Raw genomic sequence first — 27,361 nt, 5'->3', positions numbered from 1 at the left:
TAGTTATGACATGTATAATTGCTTTTATATTTAAAATTGATCAATGTATATACAAATACTTTGACGTGATATTTATATACTTTTTTTTAAATATCGATAATTTAACTTTCCGAAAATTATATAATTATATTATATTATTTTTTAACTGTGGAGATCTTGGTATTTTAACGTGAAATATTTAATTACAGCATTTCTTCCCTACGAAGTTCTAACATCATAATCAGTGCATTAATCACAAAATGGAACCACTTTATAATTCCTATATGGCGTTGAAATTAATGGCGAGCTACCCACTTTGGCCCCTTTTTTCCATTTACATCGAATCTAAGTTTTAAACTGCATCATTGATTGTTATGTCTACTGTCCGGCGTCTCTAACGTTTATTTGTGACGCAGGTGATAAACCACAAAAATTTATCTCCACCAACTACTTGCACCAGTTTACGAACAAGCATAGTAATTCGGATAATCACAATTTTTGGCTACATCAATATCTAAATATGATGCATCTTTTTATTTTCAATATTAATACAATGATAATTTAATTAAATAAAATATTATGACATTCAGAGGTGTGAAAAAGTTTCTCTTAAAAAAATGAGGTTTGACCGATGCCATTCCCTCAAATGTGTAGGTTCTTAGCAAATTGAAATAAATTTTATAACTGCCCGAAACTTTGATTATTGTAATCTGAAATGATTTGTTGATAAATTGATGTGATTATAGACAGAACGAATCAGACCGGGAAAGACGAGCGAAGACACGAATTATGTGCGAGGACTGAGCCCCTCGCGCATATGGGCGACCCAGCCGGGCGCTTATGCGCGAGGTAGGCAGAGAACCTCGCGCATATGCGTGACATGGGTCCACGCATATGCGCGAGTATGGCAGAGAGTTGCAAAGAACCTCGCGCATATGCGCCGGGTGAGGGCGCGCATATGCACGAGATGCCGTGATAGATACGCGCCGAGACATAGTGTCTCGCGTATATGCGCCGAAAGAGGTCGCGCATATGCACGAGACGTGCAGTACCTAGAGTGAGCTTCAACTGGACGTAAGTTTTATTACGTTTTGTTATGATTTGAAAATATGATATTGAAAGAATCGGATATGATTCATATATGATTTTCTTGACATAGTAGACATCATATAATCGAAACCGGAGCAAAGAACAGATACCGTATAGAATTGTTATGATTTTCAGAGTTGATTTGATTGAGATTTGATATCATATTTGTGTTATTATCGATTATGAGATGTTGGAATTGACATCTGATTGATACTGTATTGCTGTGTATATTGAGATTGTACCGTTATGCCGTTGAAACAGAATTTGATTGAGTTCTGATTATATTCAATATTGATTTGAATGGTGTATTGATACGATACCCTCGATATTGTCATTGCCAGATTGAGTAATTGACAAATTCGAATTCAAGATTTCGACAGAGCCAGAAACCGACGAAAGAAAGGTATAAATCAATGTTGATCCGAGATTGCACAACTCGAGTTTCCCAAAATCACATACTTAATTGTCATTGCCTCGATATGTTTCAATGTTTGAGATTGATATGCTTATTCTATTGATTTATAGTTAAGCATATTTTATGTGAGGAGTCATGGGCGGATATGCCTAGTCCTTGGGCTGATGTGCCTGATATTTGGCGGAGATGCCAATTTTGCGGAGAGGCCAAGTCTTGGGCAGAGGTTCCAAGACACCGGACGTTTGGTCATATCGATGTTGCCTAGGAGTAGAGCGACTTCTATCGCCGAGATTCGATATGGACAGGACCAAAGTCCGTAAATAAGAACGTACCGCCACCGCGATCGGGAGAGTAGGTGGGAGATTGTTACGTTCTTATTCAGATCGGGATCCCTAGACTAGGAAAGAGTCGAGTCAGAGATTATGAGTCAGAGTTTGATTTGCAGTTTTATATCGATTCATGTCTTTCAGATTTGATACATGTTATTGATATTTGTTCATACTTTTATATCTGTTTATATGATTGCATGTATACATGATTTATACTGGGAATATATTTCTCACCGGAGTTATCCGGCTGTTGTTGTATTTGTATGTGTGCATGATAACATGTGGGACAGGATCATGGTCAAGACGAGGATGAGAGATTATACTTTAGCGTGGAGATTCGGACCCAGAAGTAGAGTAGGTTTCAGCACTTGATATTTAGTGGCTGAACCCTAGTTGATTTTAATGTATTGAGTACAAGACATGTACTTTACTTTTGATATGTATATCAGATTGATTACATTATGTTTCCACATTTGTATTAAAAAAAAAATTTAGACCATGTTTATCTTAATTGATTCAATTATTCCCAAAAATGATTAAGAAATGAATTAGCATCCGGGTCCCCACAATAACGCATTAGGGAGTCCAAATAAAAAAGATCTACGTAAGGGTTAAACACCAATTTCATTTTCTGAAGAGGGATTTTTCCCTACTTTTGATAAACCACAACCGGAAATAGGGTAAGTAATTTATTTTTTAAAAAAAGGATTCAGAAAAAGTCAATTTAGAAAAAATTGTAAACACTGAATTTGATAATTGGGCCAAGAAAGAACTTAAAGTTTGTTACTCATCCCATTTATGGGCTTTCATTCAATAGGCGGTGCGCACTATAAAGCCCAACCCAAGTACACTAATACGTTTTGAATCTCAGTTCTTAAATACGACGCGCTGGTCTGTTTTCTCGTATTCCATTTGATTCAATTTCATAGGGTTTCTTCAACGCCTGTTCAATTCACTACTCGTCATAATATTAACCACGATATCTTTTCTTGATGCTCATGTGTAATTCTAGAAATCTTGGAACGAATTAGTTGGACATGAATGGATTCCGCTGAAATTCCGAATAATTAGGGCAAAGTCCTTTTCCAACTGTTGAATATTGGGAAAAAGGAAATTAGGGAAAAGAATAGATATGCCGTTGTTTCTGTCTGATGAAGAATTCCAGCGGCTATCTCACGACGCCTCACTGGTGGCGGATAAGGCGGACGTTTTCATTCGAGAAATTTACAATCAACTTGAAACCGCCAAGGCAGAGGCTGATGCGGCCGCCATTACAGCAGAGCAAACTTGCTCTGTAATTGAACAGAAATACGTTGCTCTTACAGCGGAGCTTTCCTTCCTCCAATCACAACACTCCGAACTCATCACCGCCCTTGATAAACGTGATCTTGAATTCGGGCAACTACAATCCAACAAGCAACAATTCCTCCTCCAGTCTGTAAGTCTGAGTTTTACTTATTATCATTATTTTTTTGTCCATGGCCAGTATAATAGATCTCCTACCTTTTGTTTGGACGCTAATAAGGTTGAAAAGGATGGGTTGATTGAAAGATTGAAGCTGGAGGGATCGGAGCTCCATAAATCAAAGAGGCAATTGATGGACATCCTGGAGCAGAAGGATTTGGAAATCAGCGAGAAAAATGCCACCATTAAGAGCTATCTTGATAAGCTTGTACAGAAAATCTTTATCCATTTTTTTTCATTTTTATTTTTCCTTTGAAATTGTTTTAAGTGTCAGCACGCCCCGATAGTACTTGTATTTTGTGGAAGTTTAATGCACCATATGTTCAATAAACATTGAAGGTTTTTTTATCACTTACAATTACAAACACACAGGCATATCTAGATGTATATTTGTTTTTATGGAAAATCTTTGCTCCACCAACAATGTAGAGCAATAAAATCTGTGATGCATCCTACTTGTGATGCTCAAATCACAATGTTGTTTAGTTAATCCTTAACTACCTTTCTTTAAGGTCAACTTTTCTGAGATCGGGGCATCAAAAGAAGCACATCAAGCTGACCTAGAATCTGAATTGGCGCGATTGAATGCTACAACATCCCGCCTTTTGCAGGTAAGATGAATTTTTCTATTAAATCCTGATGGTTGCCTCATTTTTCGACAAACCACCCCGGATTTCTGATTTCAAACAATTTGGGCCACATGTACTGAATTGGACGGACAATTAAGTGTCGGGATTTGCAAATGTATTTTTGTCAGGAGTATCTTGTATTATTCAGTTTCTTTCATTATAAATGATGTAGTGTTAATAATGACATTTTACTGGATAACATATCTTTAGGGAGTTTGATGGGGATTGATGAAATGCATGGCGCAAGTGCAGAATATATATATATATATATATATATATATATATATATATATATATATATTAACGTTAACATTGGTTATAAATATATGTCTGTATGAATTTATGAAGCCATGGTGTTGCCTACTCGCTAGGGAATGTAATTCTTGTGGTTCATTTTTTCCCAGTATTTTCCATCAGGCTTCCTGTATCTGGATTTATATAATGTATTATTTGTATTTGTTGGTAAAGTTTGGAGTAAAATCTTCTATTTTATCTTATCTTTTGCAACACTAACATCAGTTCATTGTTTGAATTTGGAGCTGAGCAGGAAAAGGAGCTTCTTGAGAGGCATAATTCATGGCTAAATGAGGAGTTAATGGCCAAGGTGGACGATATCATCCAACTGCGGAAAGAGAACGGGGAACTTGAGGCAGATATGTCTTCCAAGCTTGCTGATGTAAGAATCATTTTACTGTTTCCTGTTTAACAATTGCAAAGAATTTGTTTTACGAGTGGTTTGGGTTTTTTCTCATGAAACTAGGGCTACAATCTTAGTAAGTTAATATTTTGTAATCCAGGCTGTAAGTGAATATAAACTGAGCGCTGATTCTTTGAAGTTCCACAAGGATAAAGTGAGTGAATTAGAGGAGAAGCTTGCATCCATGGAAGAGGTTTGTTTGTTTCATGCTTTCTCGAGTTTTCTTGCGTCTTACATGTACCTATCTGTTTAAATTGATGTGTATCTGATTTTCTTGTTGAGTTTCACAATTTTGGCATTTATCTTGTTCCTATAGGAGTTACTGTCGACTAAGAAGGAAGCTGCGGCAGCAGAGCAGCATTTTACAGCCGAAATTTCAACTGTAAGTTTAACAACCTGTGGATGCTTCCAGATTTCGTTGTTATATTTAGTGCTATTGACGGAATTCCGTCGTTGTTCGTCTATATTTATTTCATATTAGGATTGTGATTTGTGAAACTTCATATTGTGTGGACTAAAAAATGTTTGCATCGGCATGCGAATGATGTTGATTGCACGTACAGTCTTCTAAAACCATGGTCATGGCGTCTGTCTTATGGTATATTGTGTTTTAACATCAAATATGACCAGAGCTTTTTGCTCAATTTCATTTTAAGAAAGTGGCTTGTTTTACTGTGTAAAGTTTATGATAATACTGTATTACGCTTGTATTGTTTTGTTCAAATGTTAAGAGTTCATGATCTTTTCTGTTATGTGATGGCTTTCTGAGCTATTGAATTGGACACAGTTGATATGCCCTTTCCTGAAATTGATTATGATTTTTGTTGTTGTTTGTGTTTAGCGTGGACATTTGACTGGATATAATTCGTTTAAACATAAATGATGATATAGTATGGGATAGAGTATAGTGGCGTATGAAGATTCATATAGCCGAACACACCTAGTGGGATAATGGCTTGATTGTCGTTCTCTGTGTTTAATGTGGCCTTCTAGACAATCAAACAATAGCATTTTTAGTGTTGCTCGTATTTACTTTTGGCGTGCTTGCTACTTATATACATGGAGAAATTCTATTTGGTTTTGATATATGCCAGTGGGTTTATCTTTCGGTATTTTTGAAAAACATAGGTCACCAAACTCCTGGATCTGTACAAGGAAAGTTCTGACGAATGGTCGAAAAAGGCTGGGGATCTCGAGGGAGTAATTAAGGCTTTAGAAGTGAGCTCTGTTATTTTTATTTTGTTTGAATCTGTAACTATTAATATAACCCCTTGTGCTCATCCCCTGGAGAAATGTTTTGTGGTATGCTTTAATTGTAGTCTTGATACTTGTAGAATTTCCACAATTTATGTTGGTATCTCTGAGCAGACTCATTTAAATCAAGTGGAAGACGAACATAAGGAGAGGCTTGGGAAGGAAGAGTTTACAATGAAGCAAATGGAAATGGTATGACATATTCTGGCCACTTTTTTCTGTAAATATAAAACTTCTTGGTAATGTTCTTACCTTATTTTTTCTAGCAAAAGATGCACTTTTATGTAAAAAAAAATTATACCCATCCACAATAATGCCAATTAAGCAAAAAAATTATAACCAGCCACAATAATGCCAAATAAGTCGGGGTCATAATTTTTCATTTATATTTTTACTTTTTTATTTTGGCACTTTTGCACAGGTGAATGTCTGTTTGTCTTGCCATGATAAGAGGATAGAAACTGAAAGGAGCAGAAAATTACAAACATATACCCATCAATCTCCCTATGCTCTTATTTTTGTCAGTTATTTTTTATAATAAATAAATTTGTTAATTGAGGTGAACATTAATTTGGGTTTTCGAAATTATACACCGAAACAAGCAATGAATCGACTCTCCACTATCCTAGAGATGTCAACAGGCCGGCCCGCAACACCAACTAATGGGTTGGGTTGGTAATATCCGAACTTGCCAAAATGGTGGACTGCCCCAACCTGCCAAATTAGGCACAAAATTTGCTAGGCCCACTCAGCCACCTAAAGTAATGGGGTTGGGTTGGTGATTTCCCAACCCGCCAAAAAGGCTGACATCATTATCTGTTTTTGACGAGGCTGGCATCATTATCTGTTTTTGGTGATTTGAAAACAAATGTGCTAATTCTTTTTACCAGTTTGGTTTAATAGTTTTCACCAATTTATCTGTTAAATTTTGTCGAGGGGATCAGTTCTTATCTCAACTAATTAGCAATCGTTTTCTTTTGTCTGTTACAGGAATCGGATGAGTTGAAAGAGAAACTTCAGACTTGTGAGGCGGAGCTAGAACGTTTGAGGAAAGAAAATGAGCTAAAGCATCCTTCTCTGAGTGATTTTACAGCTAATTCGTGAGTCAGATTCCATATATGCACACACATATTAATGAAAATTTGGTTAACTTATTTCTCAGATTCTATGCTTCCATTGTTGGCATGGTCTATATAGTCGATGTTATCTCCTATGCATTTTGTCATTGATGTTTTGGGTAGTATCTGCTTTATGTTTCTGTTCTTTTGCCCCACTCCTTAGGGAAAATATATACTCTGAATACAAAGGACCAGCATAAAATTTCTCTTCTGCGATTTCTTTTTCTGTGTTTAGTGCTTCGATAAAGAAATTATTAGGATGATCATGTGGCCTTCTGCTAACTGTGTTTAGAGAAGAAAAATTTACCAGCTGAAATCAAAGGGCTTCAATATACTTCTGCAGGATTTATTTTCTTTATACAGCTAAATTCAGGATAAGAATCTCTAAAGTCTATCCTTTTTTGTCTTTAAAAGAAACTATTTGGAGGCCTATTTTGCCAATGACCATGGGTTGAACAAGTGGTATGATGTGGGAAAACTTTTTTTTTGTTACGGCGGCGACATTTTAATTTTCAATTGTTTTACTTTTCCATATATCTTCACTTCTCTATGTAATTTGTAATTGTTTAATGATGTACACAAAATTAAATTTTCAGATTTGTCTATGTGCCTTTTTTTTATTATCTTTTTTACCATTGAATGTTAGATGGATGGACTTGGTTGATACCGGTGAATTGGTTGAGGATGACCGAGCAATTGTACCAAAGATTCCGGGCGGGGTTTCAGGAACAGCGTTAGCAGCTTCACTCCTTAGGGATGGATGGAGTGTGAGTTGTATCTGTATAATTATTTCTTCTGTTGAATAAATTGCCTTGAAATAATCAAACTTTCACATCTCTTTTATTTCATGAGAAATGGATGGGCATAACGGTGTTTCATTTTTATGTAATTGAATTTTTTTTGGTTTTGTTTTACTCGCTCTTGAAATAAGATTTTCAACTTCCTCGTAGCTGGCCAAAATGTATGCCAAATATCAAGAAGCTGCTGATGCACTGCATCATGAGGAACTGGGAAGAAAGCAAACACAAGCTATATTGGAGCGGGTATGCTTTATTGAACCATCATCCATTTGATTGCTGATAAATTTGAAGTTGCAAATACCAGTTTGTCAGTTTCTTACCAAATAACTACCGTTTGTTCACTCTTGCGATTTTTCTGGAACTACCAACTAGAACTTGCTTTTGGAAAGAATTGTTTTCTAATTTAGCATCAATAAACTTTAGACTTTAAGGGGCCAAATTTTTTTGGCTAGTATCTGCTGCTATCTGAGTAGGTGCACCCATTGCCCCAGGTGAATCAGATTTTCATTTTCTAAAACATTTGATTGTTTAGCCATGCCAAAATACATTTTCTTGTTAAAAAATTTGAAGCCAGAGAGCATTGGCGTTATCTAAGAATTACAATCTTTTTTCTTTTGAGAGAGAGAATTACAATCTTGAGTTGTCATTCATCGTTACAATATATACATGGCATGTGGAGAATTTGCATGAAGTGATGCTATCCCAAATATGACGATTCTACTGAGTGATGATATCCCAAATATGACGATTCTACTTTTCTTCAAGCTTTCTCATTCTTTTGTAGGTACTTTATGAAATAGAAGAAAAAGCTAGGGTCATCATGGATGAACGAGGTCTGTTCTTCTGGATTGTCTGTGTTTTAGAAAGTTTCATAAACTTCTGCAACATTCTATCATATGTACATTTATGCTTTTCTCCTTTTCTTGCTCCATTTCTGTATATTGGGAAACTAGTATGGTTCAACAATTCTTCTTGAGCTTTTTATGAACTTAAACAAGGTCTTTATTCTGGGTGAATTTCTAGGTGTTAATCATTATACTTGCGATTATATTGGGGAAATAACAGATAAATTTGAACACGATCAGCTTCCTTTCTATGTCACCGTGTGATGAAAAATTGATGGTTGTTCTTTAGTTTATCTGATATGACCTTTTTCTAATGTCCTGTAGGTTTCCAGCTTTGACAGTTTGAATTTTTTGTTTGCAAGTTGTGTAATAGGTATTGATAGTAGCTTGAAAAGTAGTTGTGTTGCTAATGTTAGTTCATGGATGAAAATATAAAACTAGATTGATTTTTAAATTGTTTTCTGTGCATCAGTTGTTTTTATATCTTTTCAGCACAACCTTGTATGTGTTGAAATCTTGGAAAATGAATGTGTTTCTCTCAAACACTTTAAATGAGGGTGACTGGACTTGTTCACCTTCTTGAGGAGGTGTTCATGAGTTAGCTTTTATTAGCGAGCCCTTGTTTTGTACTAAATTGTTCGAAGAATGTACGAGGGAAAACAAAACACACAATTGATGGAATATAGCCAGCATGATTTTGTCTATGTATGTGCAATGCCGGTTTTATCTTATCTTTAGTTTGTTATCCTTTTATTTTCACAATTGAGAATCTGAAAATAATAATTTAAGAAATTCTCTCTCTTCCAGAGGAACACGAAAGATTGGTTGAAGCTTACTCCGCTCTTGACCAAAAACTGCAGCATTCCCTATCCGAACATTCTGATTTGGAAACAAATATTCGAGAGCTGAAGGTTTGTTGGGTGTGGTCTATTTTTTCTGGTAACCTAACCTAAGCACATAGGTTTTCATGTGGGGTGCTATTGTTGAGGATGCGGCTCAAATTGTTTCCCAGGCTAGCTTGAAGAGGCAAGAGCGTGATCGTGCTGTTGCTCAGAAGGAGATCGTTCAACTTCAGAAGCAGGTTTGATTGGAGATGATTTCACTTTTTATGCTTAGATCTCCAAATATAATGTTGGTTCTAAGTGTAGTTTTGCTTAAGAATACTTTCAGATCACATATTGGGTTGACCAGGTCTGTGGCATATGATTGGTGTATTATATTTACGATGCTTTACGCTTGCTTTCCGATTACCTCAGGTGGCTGTTCTTCTGAAGGAATGTAGAGATGTTCAGTTGCGTTGTGGATATGTTGCCTATGATGATGAGATGATTACTGTTCCTGTGCAGTTGAATGCTGAATCAGATGCTGAAAGTATTTTATCTGTGAGGCTGGTAAATATTGTCCGGGTCTCTCAACCATCTATGCAAATACCTTCTTGTTGACAATTATCACAATTTTATATCCACTGATTTTTATTAATTTCCTTCAGTTGACCTTCAAGGATATTAGTGGATTAGTTGAACAAAATTCCCAGCTGCGGAGCCTTGCTCATGACCTTTCACAACAGATTGAGAAAAAAGAAGCAGAGTTAAAGGCATGATGATGTTTCTCTCTTTTACGCGTGTTGAAATTCAGTTTTATTCGGACTAATGTTGAGATTTTTATTTCTTGAATTTTCAGGAAGAGTATGAGATGGAGCTTCAGAAACATACAGCTGACACAGCATCTAAAGTTAACGCGGTGTTGCAAAAAGCTGAGGAACAGGGACAGATGATTGAATCACTTCACGCCTCTGTAAGTTTTTCAGGTGTTGGTTTGTGCTTTAAAGGATCTTTTTGTCCCTTTATACATGTCATAATAGAAATAAATTTGACAAATGAATTTGATATCACGTCCTGATTAAAACGAACATCTTTGGTAAAATCATGCTGCATGTGGAAATAGGTGGCGATGTACAAGAAGTTGTATGAAGAGGGAGAACTTAAACTTCGCACGGCTTATCGTCTACCCACGGAAACAGCACCAGGCAATTTCTTCTTTATCCTTTCATTTTAGTTGGAAATGGACTTGTGATTGTTCAAGTGTTTATCTTTGTATGAATATGAATACTGCTGTATTGTTGCAGAACTTGGAAGCCAGAAGGTCATACAGTTAAGAGAAAGCAGTCTTGTATGTTTCTATTAATGTGCATGGATATCAATATATGCACGATCTGTCTATTGCTATCTGATCTTTGTAAAATTATTATGTTTCTTACTTCACAGGAATCATCAAGTAAGATACCAGAACAAGCTTTTGAGCGTGTGAAAAGTCTTGAGGAAGAGTTATCAAAATCCAAGTAAGCTGCTGCTTCTTTTCTGCTTTTCCATTTCTCTCTCCTGATCCTTTGTGGCTAGGGGTGAGCATTAATTTGCTTAAACCGACCTAACCGAACTAATTCAGAAATTCAGTTTTAATTTCAAAAAAGACTGGTTCAGTTTCGGTTTTTGATTTAAAGCAATCAGTCAACAAATATTTTTTTAAAAATAATATTAATTTTTTATATGACTAAATGATATTTATAGTATACACCATATATTTTTGTTGTGGGCTGTGGGGTTCAACCTTTATATTCTCGCTGGCTTTAGCCTTATTTATTATTTATTTTTTAAAATCGGTAACCGAATAAACCCATTTTTTATTGGTTCGGTGTGGTTCGGTTTTCACCAAATTCGTTTCAGTTTCGGGTTTATAAAAAAATTCGGGTTGGTTTTATATTGCTTAATTTCCTTCTTTTCACTGTATTTTTTCGAAGTAACTGTTGGATTTCGAGGCTTCTGTAATTGGAAGTAATATGCTGTTGGTTTGGGACATAAACTTGTCTAAAGATAAATTTTTATATATATTTTATTTTGATATTGATTTCCACCAACCATATAGTTCCTTTTGAAGTGGTAACCCGTCCTTGTACTCCCAAGTGACTTTACTGTTGTGTATTTGTTGTTTAAATCAGGAGTGGCCTAATATCACTTCGAGCTGAGTGCGATAAGCTGTCTCTGGAAGCACGATTTGCCAAAGAAAAACTGGCCAGATTCATGAAGGAATTCGAGCATCAGGTTTATTTTGAAGCTATATTTTGGGCTATGGCTTGGGGGGTTATAGAACATTACTTTATGTCTTTACTTGAGGTTATAGAAATTTGCTTAAGCTCTTTGTTTAATGGTTATAGTTTGTGTGTTTTGTCAGAGAGAAGAACATAATAGAGTCCTAGCTAGAAATGTTGAATTCTCTCAGTTGATAGTTGACTATCAGAGGAAAGTACGTGAAAGTTCCGATTCTGTAAATGACTCCAATAAACTTTCCCAGAAGTTAACAATGGAGGTGAATTTTTTTCTCTTTCTTGAAAACTAATAAATATCATGCAATTGTTATTATGGGTTTTATATGGTTTGATAGGTCTCAATATTGAAGCATGAAAAGGAAATACTGCAGAACTCTGAGACGAGAGCTTTTGATGAAGTTCGTAGTTTGTCGGAGAGGGTTCACCGTTTGCAGGTCTTAAATTCTAAATAAATAATCAGATGGTAGTTGCTTTAAATGTCGATTCTTCCTATTATTTTAGATATTTCTCTCTTTGTCTAGGCCAGTTTGGATACCATACAAAGCACTCAGGAAGTCCGTGAGGTAGCTTGTCTTCCTCAAATTTATTACTCTTTCTAATGAGTCCCTTGTATGTTAATTGTTTAATTTTTCATGGATTAGGAGGCCAAAAGTATTGAGAGGAGGAAGCAGGAAGAGTATGTAAAAAAAATTGAGGTATTTTTCCCTATGTTGAGTTCTCATCATATCCGACTCGTGGATGAAATAGTTTTGGTGTTTGATACTAGCAAGCATGCACATCTGATCTTTGAGAGGCTTTCTGGTTTATCTGCACCCAGATGTGCAACCTTGCACACTCATTTGTCTATTAATGTGTTTAAAAATAATGTTAAACGCAGCAAGAATGGGCTGAGGCAAAAAGGGAGCTTCAACAAGAGCGAGATAATGCTCGAAATATTGCACTCGAGCGTGAAAGCACCTTGAATAGTGCCTTTAGACAAGTTGAAGAATTAAGAAAAGAATTGGCCAGCGCATTGCAATCCGTAGCTGCTGTGGAGTTGAGAGCTGCTGTTGCAGAGGTCTTTAGATAATTAAGTTGCTAGTAATTATGTTGTAGCTTCTACTTGGTTGACTAGCGTAAGTATTTTATCCAGGCTCGTTGTGCTGATTCGGCGAAGATTATGGAACCTTCTCGAGTGAAGGTAATGTCTTTGAAATTTTGCTTTGTGGTAGCATTTAATCCTATTGTCTACCCAAAGAAGAATCTTAACTGTTTACAGGGGGCAAAGTTATTTCAGAGCAGTCTTCATTGTTCTCTGTTTGTTACCATACCAATGCTTACTGTTGGCTGGACTGATAACTGTGATTATTTAATAATGCTGCAAATTCATGTTTGGGTTTAATTTTGCGTGTGCATGTTGCGAATAATATTTATCTTCTATCCTAGCTGCACTCTATCTGATTGACATATTTTATGCTTTACTCTTTGCTTCAGGATTCTGACTCTGTCGAAGGTGATCCATCCTCTTCTGCTAGTGAAAAGGTATTTCTGAAATTTAACGGTAGTTAAACTATCACTGTTTTCTCATTCTGAATCCTTATGTTTTTCTATCTTTTTTTTCGTCCTCACATGAGATTGCACCTCCCCTTCCCAAAGCTAGAAAAAAGTGAGGAAAGAGATCGTCCTCACATGAGACTGCCTTGGCTATGTTGACTTGTTAATTGTGCTAGTGTTTGATTGTATCTACGTGTTATAATCTGTCATATTTACTTCATTCTGATTCTCTCCGTCTGTTTGTTTCACAATTTGTCTTTTCCATTTCACTTGGTGCCTTAACTTGTGGTTGCATCTCCGAAAATATGATTCAATACTTTTTTGAGACATTCTCTTCAATTGGCTACGAGGAAATGTGTTTTTACATTTTTTTATTTTAATTTATGTCGCTGCATTATGCTTTAGATTCTGGCAAACTTCCGTGAGGAAATTGAGAATTTGAGAGGGGAGGCACGGTCTAGCAAAGATCACATGCTTCAGGTATTTGATTTCTTCATATTTGCGCCATTGGTTCCATGTAGTGTCCACTGAATTTCATTTGCTTTTCAGTACAAGAGCATTGCTCAGGTAAATGAAGCAGCCCTCAAACAGATGGAATTGGCCTACGAAAATTTTAGAACTGAGGTACCACTGATGTACATTGGGTTTCATAAAATTCATCGATTAATGTTATCATTCGCTATGCATTTTTAATCTGCTCTGCATCACAGGCCAATGATGTGAGAAAATCTCTTGAAGCCGAGCTTCTTTCACTTAAAGGGCAAGCCAAAGAACTTGAAAATGAATGCAAATTGAAGACTGAGGAGGCAATTTCTGCATCCGCTAGGAATGAAGAAGCTCTTACTGGTGCTTTATTGGAAATTTCGAGTCTGAAAGAAGATTGCTCAGTTAAAATGTGAGTTTCTTGGCTTAGAGTAATGTTGTCGTAAGACAAACTCTGATATTAATGGGCTACGAAGCATTGGTCCTGGCCAATATTTTAGAGCCCATGACAATATTTCCAAAACAATCCTGAGGCTCGAAGAATCTTGAAAAGGGTAAGGGGTAATAATGCGAAAGGGGAGACTGTGGTGCATTATGTTATTTAGTTTCTAGAATGAGACTACTAGTTTGGCTGGGGTGAAGCGGTGAGCACACTTGTACGGAGGGTTACCTTTGGAAAGCTGTCATATTAATATAACACATTTTACTTACTCGTTTACCTTATTTTTCCAATTAATTGTGGTACATTCTGTTATTTTGTTTCTAGCGTGAGACTGCTAGTTTGGCTGTAGTTTGGCTACGGTCAAGTGGCGAGCACACTTGTACGGAGGGTTACCTTTGGGAAGCTTTCATATTAATATGACACATTTTACTTAATCGTTTACCTTATTTTTCCGTTTACCTTATTTTTCCATTTACGTATTCTGTTTTTCCACTAGTGCATTATTTCGTTTGTGGTTGCAACATTTGGTTTGTTCTGTCTTAGATTATTGTGTTCTTGTACTGCACTAGGTCACAAATCTTGTTGATGGAATCACAATTCTCCACTCTGAAAGAAAATTTGGAGCAGGAGCATCAACGGTGGCTTTCTGCCCAAGCGAATTATGAAAGACAGGTTGTCAAAAGACACTTTACATGTTTCACCTTTTTGTTTACTCATGACTAGTGATTTATCATTAAATCGCTAAAAGCTTTTCTAAAATGTGTTATATACTTGGTGCAAAAGTATAACAGCCATTGAAGAGGTACTCAAAATTTTCCTGTGCTGCTTATTTATACTGATTTTGGGGGATGTGTTTCTGATCTGGTGGAATTATTGACATTGGTTTTCTGAGGATATATTGTTTCTGATATCGTGAACGATGTAATTGTAAATTTGTGGTTGGTTCAGATAGAGTTTTCATTATGCCAGTTAACTAGACATCACACTTGTGAGCATCAAAAGCCACTTAGGAAAATGATTGTGAAAGACTTCATTGAGGTTTTGGCACCAGAATGAAGTAAGACGCATTAACGCTGTTTGTTGCAGTGAAAGTACAATTTTAAGGGAAACACAAGTTGCTTTTCACCAAGTAAATGTTATGGGCTATGAACCTTAAGCTGTATGTAACATAGCGCTTGCTTCTGTATCTGAATTAGAAGGCTTGCATGTAATAATAGACTTTGTTTTCTGGGATTTAGGAATAAGAAAATTGTTGGTGTCAGCATTTAGGATATGGTTTCTGTTGGATTCTTGTACCTTGTCTAATCGAATTTGGTTTTCACCTTTTTGAAAGGAGATTGAACATTCGAACCCTAACGATCCTTGTGGTTTTGGTTATAGTTTGAACTGATTGTTATGTGCTTGTTTCTGGTGGATGACATATGCGTATGTTCAGTTATGCTGTTTTACCAGGCTTTTTTATTATTTTGTGCGTTGTTTTCAGGTTATTCTACAGTCAGAAACAATACAGGAGTTGACTAAAACATCACAGGCATTGGCTTCATTTCAAGATGAAGTATCTGAGCTCCGCAAAGTGGCAGATGTGCTGAGAAATGAGAATGTAGTTTCTTACCCTACAGTATACTTATCTTATTTTTATTTTAATTTTTTCATATTTTACGTGCATTATCATGATGAATACGAAAACGCTATGAACTGGTTTTCTGAATCCTATCACTCTCATAATGGTATTGAAATCTATTATGTTTCCGGAGAAAAATGTGACCAAGTCCTCAGCCTTCTTTCATCGCTATATTGTCTTAAAAATCTACGTGTTGTTTGGTAGCATTTTGATAAATATGTTTTGGAAGATTATGTCAAGAATGTGATGTATATCTGAATCATTTCTGTAGAACTGTAGATGTCGTGCCATGCCATGTTAGAGAATTTTAGGTTAGAGGTGTTGCGTCTTATGTTTTAATTAATGTTATTTTAGGTAGTTTAAAATTGAAACACTGTATTAGTATTTCTAGTATAATATACTAATAAAATTGTTTTAGGACGCTGAATGATGAATTTAAACTAAAAAATGCTCCGGACATCCACATTTATTAGAAGAAATTTTGAAATATATTGTTAAAAGTTTGAGTGATAGATACCAAAATAATGATTAGGTTTCGAATATGAAGTGTACATTTTTTAGCATTTGTACAGTATTTATGGAAATAGAGAATGGAAGCAGAAGGAGAGATCCTGCATAAACATGGTCTGTCTCTGGCATTTTTTCTGAGCTGGCTTCTTTTGTTTCCACAGAATGAGCTGAAGTCAAAATGGGAGACAGAAAAGTTAGCTCTGGAAGTTTATAAGAATGTGGCCGATAGTAAATACGATGAAGTCAATGAGCTGAACAAGATCTTGCACAGTCGCCTTGAAGCCTTGCACATCAAATCAGCTGAGAAAGAAAGAGGAATAGCTTCTGGAAGCACTTCCCAGACTCGTACTGATGACGATGGGTTGCAAAATGTTATGAATTATCTCCGGCGGTCAAAGGAAATAGCCGAAACAGAGATTTCTTTGTTGAAACAAGAGAAGCTTCGATTGCAATCACAGCTAGAGAGTGTTTTGAAGTCATCAGAGGATGCACAAACATCACTTCGGTCAGAGAGAGCTAAATCTCGATCCTCATTATTCACGGAGGAAGACTTCAAATCTCTCCAACTTCAGGTTAGAGAGCTGACACTACTTCGGGAGAGCAATGCACAGCTCAGAGAGGAAAACCGGCATAATTTTGAAGAATGTCAGAAACTCCGTGAAGCATTACAGAAGGATAAGAATGAAATTGGGAATTTGGAGAAACTTCTTCGAAGCAGAGAAACTGATTTGGAAGCTTGTAGAAAAGAAATTGATATGCAGAAGATGGAAAAGGTACATCTTGAAAAGAGAATTAATGAGTTGGTGGAAAAGTGTAGGGATGTTGATGTTAATGATTACAATCGCTTGAAAGAATCTTCTCAGCTGATGCAGTCGAATTTAAGAGAGAAGGATGCACAAATCGAAGAACTTGAGAAAAAAATGTCCGAGAAACAAGATTCAGCGTCACATTTAGAACAGGACCTTGCCATGTGCAGAACAGAATTGAATGAGAGAGATACCAAGATTAGTGAACTCTTGCAATCTGAGGCTTCGCTGAAATCTGAGGCTGAAAAATATAAGCGATTAAATATTCAGGGAAGGAGGAAGTTCGAAAACCTGTTGAAGGAGAAGGAAGATCAAATCAAAGAGATGCAAGCGCAGGTTAAACAATTAGAAGATGCCAAGCAGGCTAAAAGAAATTTAGGGGATTCTGCAGGCGAACAAGCTCTGAAAGAAAAAGAGAAGGAGAAAGACTCCAGAATACAGACTTTGGAGAGGGCGTTGGAGAGGCACAGAGAGGAGTTGAGGAAGGAGAAAGAAGACCATCTCAAAGAAAAAGAAAAAAGTCAGAAAATTCGTAAAACAATTCTTGACTCTCGTGAGATTGTCGAGCAGCAGAAGATTAAGCTCACAGATGAGCTAAGGAATCACAAGGAAGCTCTGAAAGCGCTTCAAGATGAAGTGGAGAAACTAAAGGGCTCTGGAGGCAGTCAATCTGAGAGTACATCTGTGGTTCAACAATTTTCCAGTACCATTTTGGATGATATGTCATCGGCATACTTCCAGGCTGTAGAAAATTTTGAACAGGTTGTGCAACCAGCTTGTGATGAACTTGAACCTGCCAGCGCTAAAGATGCTCCGGCTCCCTCTCTCGAAAATACGTCAGCTGTTGGAGCTTCAACTGGTCAGTCGATAGCGTTAGTGTCCCAAATTCCATCAGCTTCCGCTTCTAACGTTGCTTCAAAAACTGTGGAAGAGAAAGAGAGAAGATTTGGTTTAGGAAAGGCGAATGCTAGAACAGCAAGGAAACTGGTCCGTCCTAACATTACGAAACCTAAAGAACCTCAGAGTGATGTGGACATGTCAGAAGCATACGAGATTAATCCCTTGTCATCTTCGCAGAATGCAGAAACTCAAGAAAGTGCAGCCCTACCAACAGCGCCGCTTGTGCGGAAGCGTTCATCAGCATCAATTTTATCTGATGGGCAGGAGATGCCTGTTCCAGAGGAAGCAATCCCTGATATGGTAGCTCCTGTGGTGAAAAAGGCAAAAGGTTCAGAGAGCCTACAAGATGGTGGTGAAGAAAAGCCTGCCTCTCCTTCGAAGCTTGTTGAGGTTGTACTCACTGAAGAATCATCAGATGATGTGGTAAACATTCGGCAAAGTGTTAATGAGGAACTGGTTGATGCAGAAAAGGATGAGTTTGAAAATGTAGAGGAGCAGATTGAAGAACCAACAGTTGATGAACAGATTCATTCAGATCCAGCGAATGAAGCAGGAGCGGGTGAAGTTGCGGATGAGAAATCAGACAAACCAAGTGAGACTGTCCTGTCTCCGGAGCTATTGAGAGATCAAATTGAACAAGACATCCAGCAAATAGTAACAGAATTTGGCTCTGATGTGGAAGAGGGAGAGATGGTTGCAGACTTGGCGGATAATGATGGTGATAGCTATATCCCAGGATCTAGACAACTTCCGGCTGAGCAATCGGTAGAACCAGAAAATTCACCAGGAATGGAACCCTTTATTCCTGTAACCTTTGACATCGGGGAGATTGATCCTCCCCTGACTCCAGAGGAGAAGAACGATGGCGGTGACGTGATTGGAAATATTGTTGAAAGTTCAGATAAACTTAATGATGGAAGCGATACAGGTGGAGAAACGGATCAGTTTTCTGGGGCTGTAACTACTACCACGGACGATGTAGATCCTGCGGCTTCTGAACAAGGTGATACTGGAGGGAAACCAGTATCACCTCTAAATAGCAGCTCAACTACTATTAATTTACAGGAGAGGGCAAGGGAAAGGGGACATTTAAGACAGTTAGGCAGAAACATTTCTTCCTCGAGCCGACCTCATACAAGAGTAGTTCGTGTTCGTGGTAATCGTGGCGGCCGCAATGGACGAGGACAACCACGTGGTTAAGGGAGCGTTGTATTTTCGTCCTGGTTCTCTTGTTGATTACACTATTCGTTTATGATGCAGATGCACAAGGAACTTTCCTTTGATCCGAATTTTGCCCAAGAAATGTTTTGGATATTATTATTCAGATTTGTTGATCAAAACTCAGTCTGGTTAGATAAAAACCCTTATCATGTCCCTTTCCAAATATATTGTTCCGTTTTAATTGATTGCTATACATATTTATATACGCAACCTCTCTTCTGAGTTGAGGCAGTCAACGTCTTTGCTTGATGTAAATTTAGTCAGTGAATTATTTATATAGCCATTTTTAGTTTATTTATTTATTATATTTATATTTGTATTTGTACAAATATAAGAATATTGCAAGCGCTTTTCAGATATAGCTTGGCACGTGCCCACCTTTTGTTCAAATATAATCATAAATCTTTTAGCGTTTGAAGGAATGCTATAGATCATATCTTTATTATCTGACGCTAATTTGTTGGCTTTTCTATCTTATTATTAATCCATGTTAATAACTCTCCATCTCATCAAAAATGATGGGTCCACGAGCCACATATTCATTACATTAACACTTATCCATTATTAACACACGCCCACATTCATTTAATTTCAACTTTCATTATTTATGTGTCCCACTGTCCACTTACTCATTTTTTTTTATTTTTAATATTTCAATATCTTTCTAATATTTTTAAAATTTTACAACAAATATTACTAAAAATAAATAGTATTATTATTTTAAAAATAACTTAATTCCAATATTCATTAAAATATTATTAAGAAATGAAAAAAAAATTGGACTCTTTTATAGTGAGTAATTTCGAATATAGCCGTTGGTGCATAATTTTGCCGTTTGAAAATAGCCGTTGGTGATAATTAGCGACGGTTTTTGAAAAACCGTCGCTATGTGCGACGGGTGTTAAAAAACCGTCGCAAATAGCAACATTTTTTTTAAAAAAACAGACGCTTTTCACTTTGCGACGGTTTACGAAAAACCGTCGCAAATTTCGAAATAACGCCGTTCATTCTGATGAATTTCTTGGCTGCCATGTCAGCCAAGATTATTAATTCTTGCGCCCACATTGGTGGGCGAAAATTAATGGGTGTTATTAACACCCATTAACCAATCAATGTGGGTGCCCTTACGCGTTTACTCCATACGTAAATTATGGCGATTGGCAAAATAATTTTTTTTAAAAAATAATGAGAATAACAAAATAAACTTGATTTTGTTGATGATATCGTTTTTCTTCCCAAAAAATACTGTACGTAATAAATTTGCAACAAATAGCATGAACAGAAAAAAAGAAAACCATACAAATGTTATTTTGTTTTTGTTTTCATGAGTATGTCTTTTGATATGGTTTTATGAAATTATATTTGTAAGATATATCGATTCAATTCATGTCTATAACGAAGAATAATACTCTTTAGTTGAGTTCGAGATCTTTTTTATAAAATTGATATGAGACGATTTTATATTTTTTTTTATAATAACATAATAGCATCTTGTCACGGCATTAATTTTCCATCATAAATATATGTATGCAGTATGCATACATTTTTAAATTAGAATAGTAAAATTATAACTTAAATCATTGCAAAGCAAATATTAACATAGAAATTTAAAATTAGAAAGGATATGTGAAAAAACATTTTCTATTTACATGTTTATGACATTTAGATATTTTATATTATGCTTGAATATTTTATACTGTTTCAAAATTATTAATGATTAAATTAATATTTAAAGTTTGAACAAAATGTGTATCAGTGTACATTAACAAATATCTATTGAAGCGTCAATCTTTTATTTCATTCCATAATCTTGAATTTACAACTTTGAAAGCTAACAAATTAAAGTTATATTATTATAATTGATGATGCCCCGAGATATCCCGGGTCATGGATAATATCCATGGTTAAATGCCCGGGTCAGGAGAATAAAAGGTTCTGACCATACCAATAAAGTAATCGGACGGATCGGCACCCGAGTCATGAAATTACCCAGGATAACGAGAAAGTGGCTGGAAGAACCCACGGAAGGGCCGATCAATCAGAGGCCAGGCCACGAGATCACCCGAAGCAGAACCTCTCTGAGAAGTTATACATTTATGTTCTTATAAGGAATCCCAAGGAATACCTCACCCCGATCACTTCGATATGAGTGAAGTATTTAATGCCGTCGATCAACAGTGTTTATAGCCGATTTATCTCTGACATTATTACAAGTGGTCAATAAATCAAGTGGCCTGGATGTGACAAGTGTGCGATTTGACATGTCAGAACAATGTGGTATAATCAGCCACCCTATTATAATTAATGCTCTCACACGAAGAACGAAGTCATCATTGTATCCTCTACTATAAATATCAGGTCCTTTACTTGCATTTAGGATTTTTTTTTGAGATATTGATTCACATTTAATACTCTCATTTACTACACACCAATCATCACAACCATCACTTGGCTACATTGGTTTTATTGCTTGAGTACCCTGCTGACTTAAGCATCGGAGTGGCCACGCCGGACTCCCCTCCGGCGCCCATTCACGTGGTTATTTTCTTATTCACAGATCCTTCAAGGAGCTCGAGAAGTTACGATCCAAGCCCGGCGTCTAAACTCCTATTTCCTTCAATATCCTGATAGTTTACCCGGCAGAGTTTCTGACCCGACTCGTCCGTTTCGTCCGGGTTGCATCATTGGCGCCGTCTGTGGGAAATTCTGAGTTCTAAGACGTTGATATGGCTCCTACCAGAAGAACAGCAAATCAAAACAACACTCATGTTCAAGGAGAAAACAACACTCGTATCTCTGGTGCTGATGGTCCTCCCCCTAATGGTCCTCAGCCTACCATTCATTTAACCACCGAGGAGTTACAGAAGATTATAACTGATGCTGTTAAAATGGCCACGGCAAAGAAGGCCACTTCTCACCATGCCAGTCATCCCGAGCAACAACATGAACAGCCGCGAAGGGAAGAAAGAAGGGAAGAGGAGGGGGAATCGAGCGCGGGTTCTAAGTCTCCCACTGTTGCGGAAGAATTGGAAGAATTAAGGAAAAAAGTGAAAGTGTTAGAAAGGCATGTTGGTTCTAAAGGCAACGCTCCGGTTGCAAAAGGTTGCCCATTTTCTGACATCATTGTTCGAGAACCATTACCCGGGCATTTCAAGTCGGCTAAAATCAAGGACTACGATGGGAGTTCTGACCCCGAAGAGCATCTCGCTCGTTTTGAAAACATGGCTATGTTGCATTGTTATGAGGACCAAATTAAATGCAAAGTATTTCTAACCACTCTGATTGACTCGGCTCAAAGGTGGTTTGAGGGTTTAGCTCCTCAGAGTATTCTTTCTTTCGAAGATTTTCAGAAGGTGTTCTTACATCAGTTCAGCAGTAGTAAGAAATATAAAAGAACCGCCTTTAGCCTATTCGAGGTAAAGCAGCGCCCGGAGGAAACTCTAAGGGCTTATATCAAAAGATTCAACCGAGTAGCCTTAGACGTGCCTGCTTGCGCTCCCGAAACAAAAACTACTGCCTTCACGCAAGGATTGCTAGAAGGGGATTTCTTCCGCTCCCTCACCAAAAAACTACCCGGAGATTTCGAAGATCTTTTATCCCGGGCAGAAAAGTACATCAATATGGAAGAAGCCCAGCACCAGAAGAGAGAAGCATTGAAGAGAGCAAGGGGAGACCGGGCTGTCAGACCTGAGGAAAGAAATAACAAGAGGAATTGTACCGGGCATCTTTCTCATGTTCCCTTGAGAAATGCCCGGGGTATGGAAGTTCAAGAATGCAGTTCGGATGTGGCCCCACTCCCTAGTATCACACCCCGACCGGTCCGATCAGAGAAGGTCAGATATTGCACCCTACATAAAGAATGCTCCCACAACACGAATGAATGTCGATCCCTAAGGAAGGGATTTAAGAAGCATGCTGAGCCGGAATCTCGCCCTACTCGGGAGGAGCCCAGGTCGCCGCCCTGGGTATCACGGCGACCTGGACCGAATGTTCCTAGGAGATCGGATATCCCCAGTGGAAGCAGAAAAACAGAAGGGAACTCTCGGGAAGAAAAAAGCAGACAAGTGGAACGAGAAGACCTTCCCCCTATCCGGGGAGTGATCAAAATGATTTCGGGAGGATCTACTGATGGTGACTCCAACCGAGCCAGGAAAGCTAGGGGTAGAAGAGTGTGTTTAGAAGTTGATGGGAGAAATCGAAGTGAGCCGGTTATTAGTTTTGGCCCGGAAGACCTCAGAGGAGTCAGCCTACCTCATAATGATGCTCTGGTTATTCAGGCCCGGGTCGCTAATTATGATGTGTTGAGAGTTTTTGTGGATAATGGGAGTTCTGTTAATGTTATTTTCAAGGAAGCCCTGGTCCAGATGGATTTACATGAATATCCGCTGGAAGTAGTTGCGACGGCTCTGTTCGGCTTTGCCGGTCATGCTGTATACCCTGAATGGGAAATCATTTTACCCCCAACACTTGGAAGTGGAGATTTGAGGAAGACAGTTATGACAGTTTTCACCATAGTAGATGCCCCATCTTCGTATAATGTAATCCTTGGAAGGCCAGCTATGAACGAGATGAGAGCTGTAGACTCTTCTTATCACCAGAAGATCAAGTTCCCGATACGAGGGCAGGTGGGAGAGGTTAAAGGAGACCAACCCTCATCCCGGAAATGCTATGGTGAAACAATCCGAGTAGACCAGAAAAGGGCGAGAAGGGAGGACAGGGGAAAGAAAATGGCCCAGGGAGCAAAGGAGGTAGAGGGAAATGAAGTAAATTTTGTGGCAGAGGACGAGCAAGAGGTGGTCGAAATAAAACCAGGAAAAAGTATCCGAGTGGCCCGAGACCTGGAAGACTCCACCCGGGTAAAACTCCTAGCCTGTTTAAAAACTAATATCTCCATTTTTGCATGGTCCCAACAGAAACTTGTGGGAATATCACCCAAAGTAGCCGAGCACAAACTAAACATCATCCCCGGATCTCGACCTATAAAACAGAAGAAGAGGCACTTCGGGCCCGAAAAAGACAAAATCATAGAAGGGCAGGTGAAGGAAATGTTGGGAGCCGGCCACATCAGGGAAGTCCAATTTCCCACATGGCTCTCTAATGTGGTCCTTGTCCCTAAAGCCACAGGGAAGTGGAGGATGTGTGTAGATTTCCGAGATTTGAACAAAGCTTGCCCGAAGGATTGTTATCCGCTTCCTCGAATTGATCAGTTGGTAGATTCAACTTCCGGCTTTGAGTTACTAAGTTTCACGGATGCATATCAGGGTTATCACCAAATCCCCTTGGCCCGAGAAGATCAAGATAAGGCCAGTTTCATCACTTCTGGGGGTACCTTTTGCTATGTGGTCATGCCGTTTGGATTGAAAAATGCCGGGGCCACATACCAACGCCTTATGAATCAAGTCTTCCAAAAGCAGATAGGCAGGAATATTGAGGTATATGTGGATGATATCTTGATTAAGACTCGAGAAATGTCTTGTTTTATTGATGATTTGACAGAGACTTTTGCCACATTGGAAAAGTATGAGATTAAGCTCAACCCGGCCAAATGTGTGTTCGGGGTCAAGAGTGGAAAGTTTCTGGGTTTCATGGTTACAGACAGAGGAATTGAAGTCAACCCTGAAAAGATAAAAGCTGTGATTGACATGCCCTCCCCTCAATCTACTCGGGATGTACAGAAATTGACCGGGAGGATTGCTGCTTTGTCCCGATTCATCTCTCGATCTGCTCACCGGAGTTATCCCTTTTTCCAAGTCCTCAGAAAGGCCCAGAAGTTTGGTTGGAATAAAGGGTGCGAGCAAGTTTTCCAAGACTTGAAAAAACACTTATCCGAGTTATCTGTTTTGGTAAAGCCGGAGCCGGGGGAAAAGTTGTGGATTTATTTGTCTGCTACAGAACATGCTGTCAGTTCTGTTCTCATCAAGAAAGAAGGGAAAGATCAGAGGCCCGTATATTATGTTAGTCACGCCCTCCGAGGAGCAGAGTTGAAATATAGTGAAATGGAAAAAATAGCTCTAGCCTTGGTAATGATTGCCCGAAAATTAAGGCCATACTTTTTGTCTCATCCGATAGTGGTCCTCACCAATTCCCCACTTGGAAGAATAATGACACATTCGGAAGTCTCAGGAAGAATGGTGAAATGGACAATAGAGCTGGGGAAATACGACATCGAGTATCAACCCCGGACCGCTATCAAAGCTCAGGCTCTGACAGACTTCTTGATAGAAATGATCCAACCGACAGAGGAGGAAGTGTGGAGAGTCTTCGTTGATGGCGCTTCAAATCTATCCGGATGCGGAGTTGGAGTGGTCATAATAGCCCCGTTCGGGGAAAAGATAAAATTGGCCTTGAGAATCGATTCCTGGGTTACAAATAACAAAGCTGAATATGAAGCTGTTTTGTCAGGATTACAAGCCGCCCAAGAAGTTGGAGCCTCCCGAGTAATTATTTACTCTGATTCTCAGTTGGTGGCACAACAAATTAAGGGTGCTTACGAGGCCAAAGATGAAAAAATGCTCAAATACTTGAAACTCATAACAGCCCGAGCTGCCATTTTTACCGACTGGAGCACCGAACAAATACCCCGAGAAGAGAATGAGGAAGCCGATAGTCTGGCCAAGTTAGCTGCTTCTATGTCCGAAGTAAATACCCGGGAAATCATGTGTTTTACCCGATTGGTACTATCTGTGGATGAGGCATCACCTACCCAAATAAATTCATGGATGACTCCCCTGATTGAATACATAGTCCATGCCAAGCTTCCGATTGACCGAGTTCAGGCTTTAAAGGTAAAGAAGCAAGCACCCAGGTTCACTCTATTAAACAACACTCTTTACAGGCGATCATACCTGGGTCCTCTGTTGAAATGTATCTCAGAAAGTGAAGTAGAGTACATCCTCCGGGAAATTCACGAAGGGTGCTGTGGAGAACACTTGGGAGGGATGGCCCTGTCTCGGAAAGTCCTATTAGCAGGATTTTGGTGGCCCCGGATGGATCAAGATGCCGCCAGACTAGTCCGAAAATGCCAGGGTTGCCAACGTCATTCCAATCTTCACCATCGCCCAGCTGCAAGTATGCAACCAATCTCCGCCTCATGCCCTTTTGATCAATGGGGTCTAGATATAGTGGGCCCCTTCCCAATGGCCCGGGCACAAAAAAGATTTCTCCTAGTAGCTATTGATTATTTCTCCAAGTGGGTGGAAGCTGAGCCATTATCCAGGATTACTGAAGACGAAGTTATGAAATTTCTTTGGAAAAGCATTGTTTGCAGATACGACATCCCTAGGAAGCTAATTTCCGACAATGGAAGACAATTCCAAGGAAAAAAGATCACCTCCTTGTGTCATGAAATGAAGATTATTCAATCCTTCACCTCAGTAGCCTACCCTCAGGCTAATGGCCAGACGGAAGTAACTAACAGGATCCTCGTGAAAGCACTGAAAACCCGGCTCCACGGAAAAGGAAAAGATTGGGTGGAGGAATTGCCAAGTGTTTTATGGGCTTACCGAACTACTCCTCGATCATCTACTCTGGAAACACCCTATAGCCTTGTCTATGGGTCAGAAGCAGTCCTGCCAGTGGAGATCGGGCAATCTTCTATTCGGATAGAGTCCTACCCAAATCACAATGATCAGTCCCGGGCCATTGAACTTGATCTGGTTGAAGAAAGGCGAGACAGAGCTAACATTCGAATGGAAGCTTATCGTAGCCGGGTAATGAAATCCTATAATAAGAACGTTCGGGCGCGAAACTTTCAGATATGGGACTTGGTCATGAAAAAGGTGAAACCGGTAGGCGATGTAGGGAAATTGGAAGCAAAATGGGAAGGACCCTTCAAAATAATTCAAAGAATCAGTTCTGGTGCAGCTTATTATCTTGAAGATTCTCTGGGACAAACTCTCAAAAGGCCATGGAATGCTTTTCATTTAAAGAGATATTATGTGTAAAAAACGCTTGTATCTACTGATTTCTACATCAAATAAAAAGATTGTTCGAGAAAGCGTGCGAATACTTTCAAGTCCAGGGACCCGTACCCTGGCCCGGTGGACCCGTACCCCGGTTATACTTTCAAGTCCAGGGACCCGTACCCTGGCCCGGTGGACCCGTACCCCGGTTATACTTTCAAGTCC

General features: G+C 38.4%; 2 protein-coding genes across 2 annotated transcripts; both read left to right on the top strand.

Moving 5' to 3' along the window:
- Positions 1–2,703: 2,703 nt before the first annotated feature.
- On the top strand, positions 2,704–19,676 carry LOC142517652 (nuclear-pore anchor). The gene is made up of 34 exons (XM_075620011.1): positions 2,704–3,250; positions 3,338–3,484; positions 3,789–3,887; positions 4,453–4,581; positions 4,703–4,795; positions 4,919–4,984; positions 5,731–5,820; positions 5,971–6,048; positions 6,847–6,956; positions 7,621–7,741; positions 7,925–8,017; positions 8,559–8,607; positions 9,427–9,530; positions 9,632–9,700; positions 9,876–10,010; positions 10,109–10,213; positions 10,300–10,413; positions 10,564–10,645; positions 10,745–10,788; positions 10,884–10,957; positions 11,612–11,714; positions 11,845–11,979; positions 12,055–12,153; positions 12,241–12,282; positions 12,361–12,414; positions 12,597–12,776; positions 12,852–12,899; positions 13,193–13,240; positions 13,658–13,732; positions 13,802–13,876; positions 13,963–14,147; positions 14,747–14,849; positions 15,661–15,777; positions 16,470–19,676. The coding sequence occupies exons 1-34, from the start codon at positions 2,945–2,947 to the stop codon at positions 19,212–19,214; spliced, it is 6,117 nt and encodes a 2,038-aa protein (XP_075476126.1). The 5' UTR covers positions 2,704–2,944; the 3' UTR covers positions 19,215–19,676.
- Positions 19,677–21,961: 2,285 nt separating this feature from the next.
- Positions 21,962–27,178, top strand: LOC142518428 (uncharacterized). Its single transcript, XM_075621213.1, has one exon. The coding sequence runs from the start codon at positions 21,962–21,964 to the stop codon at positions 27,176–27,178; it is 5,217 nt and encodes a 1,738-aa protein (XP_075477328.1).
- Positions 27,179–27,361: the final 183 nt, after the last annotated feature.

Source organism: Primulina tabacum, chromosome 11 (genome assembly GCF_025594145.1).
Source record: "Primulina tabacum isolate GXHZ01 chromosome 11, ASM2559414v2, whole genome shotgun sequence".
Lineage (NCBI taxonomy): Eukaryota > Viridiplantae > Streptophyta > Magnoliopsida > Lamiales > Gesneriaceae > Primulina > Primulina tabacum.
Note: the sequence above shows the minus strand (reverse complement) of the source record. Positions and strands in the feature narration are given on the sequence as shown.

Excerpts from the sequence above, each read along its gene's own strand:
- LOC142518428 (XM_075621213.1), top strand. The coding sequence starts at position 21,962 with ATGGCTCCTACCAGAAGAACAGCAAATCAAAACAACACTCATGTTCAA.
- LOC142517652 (XM_075620011.1), top strand. The coding sequence starts at position 2,945 with ATGCCGTTGTTTCTGTCTGATGAAGAATTCCAGCGGCTATCTCACGAC. Across the intron at positions 3,888-4,452 it reads CAACATCCCGCCTTTTGCAG|GAAAAGGAGCTTCTTGAGAG; the intron begins GTAAGATGAATT and ends GGAGCTGAGCAG. Across the intron at positions 8,608-9,426 it reads GGTCATCATGGATGAACGAG|AGGAACACGAAAGATTGGTT; the intron begins GTCTGTTCTTCT and ends TCTCTCTTCCAG.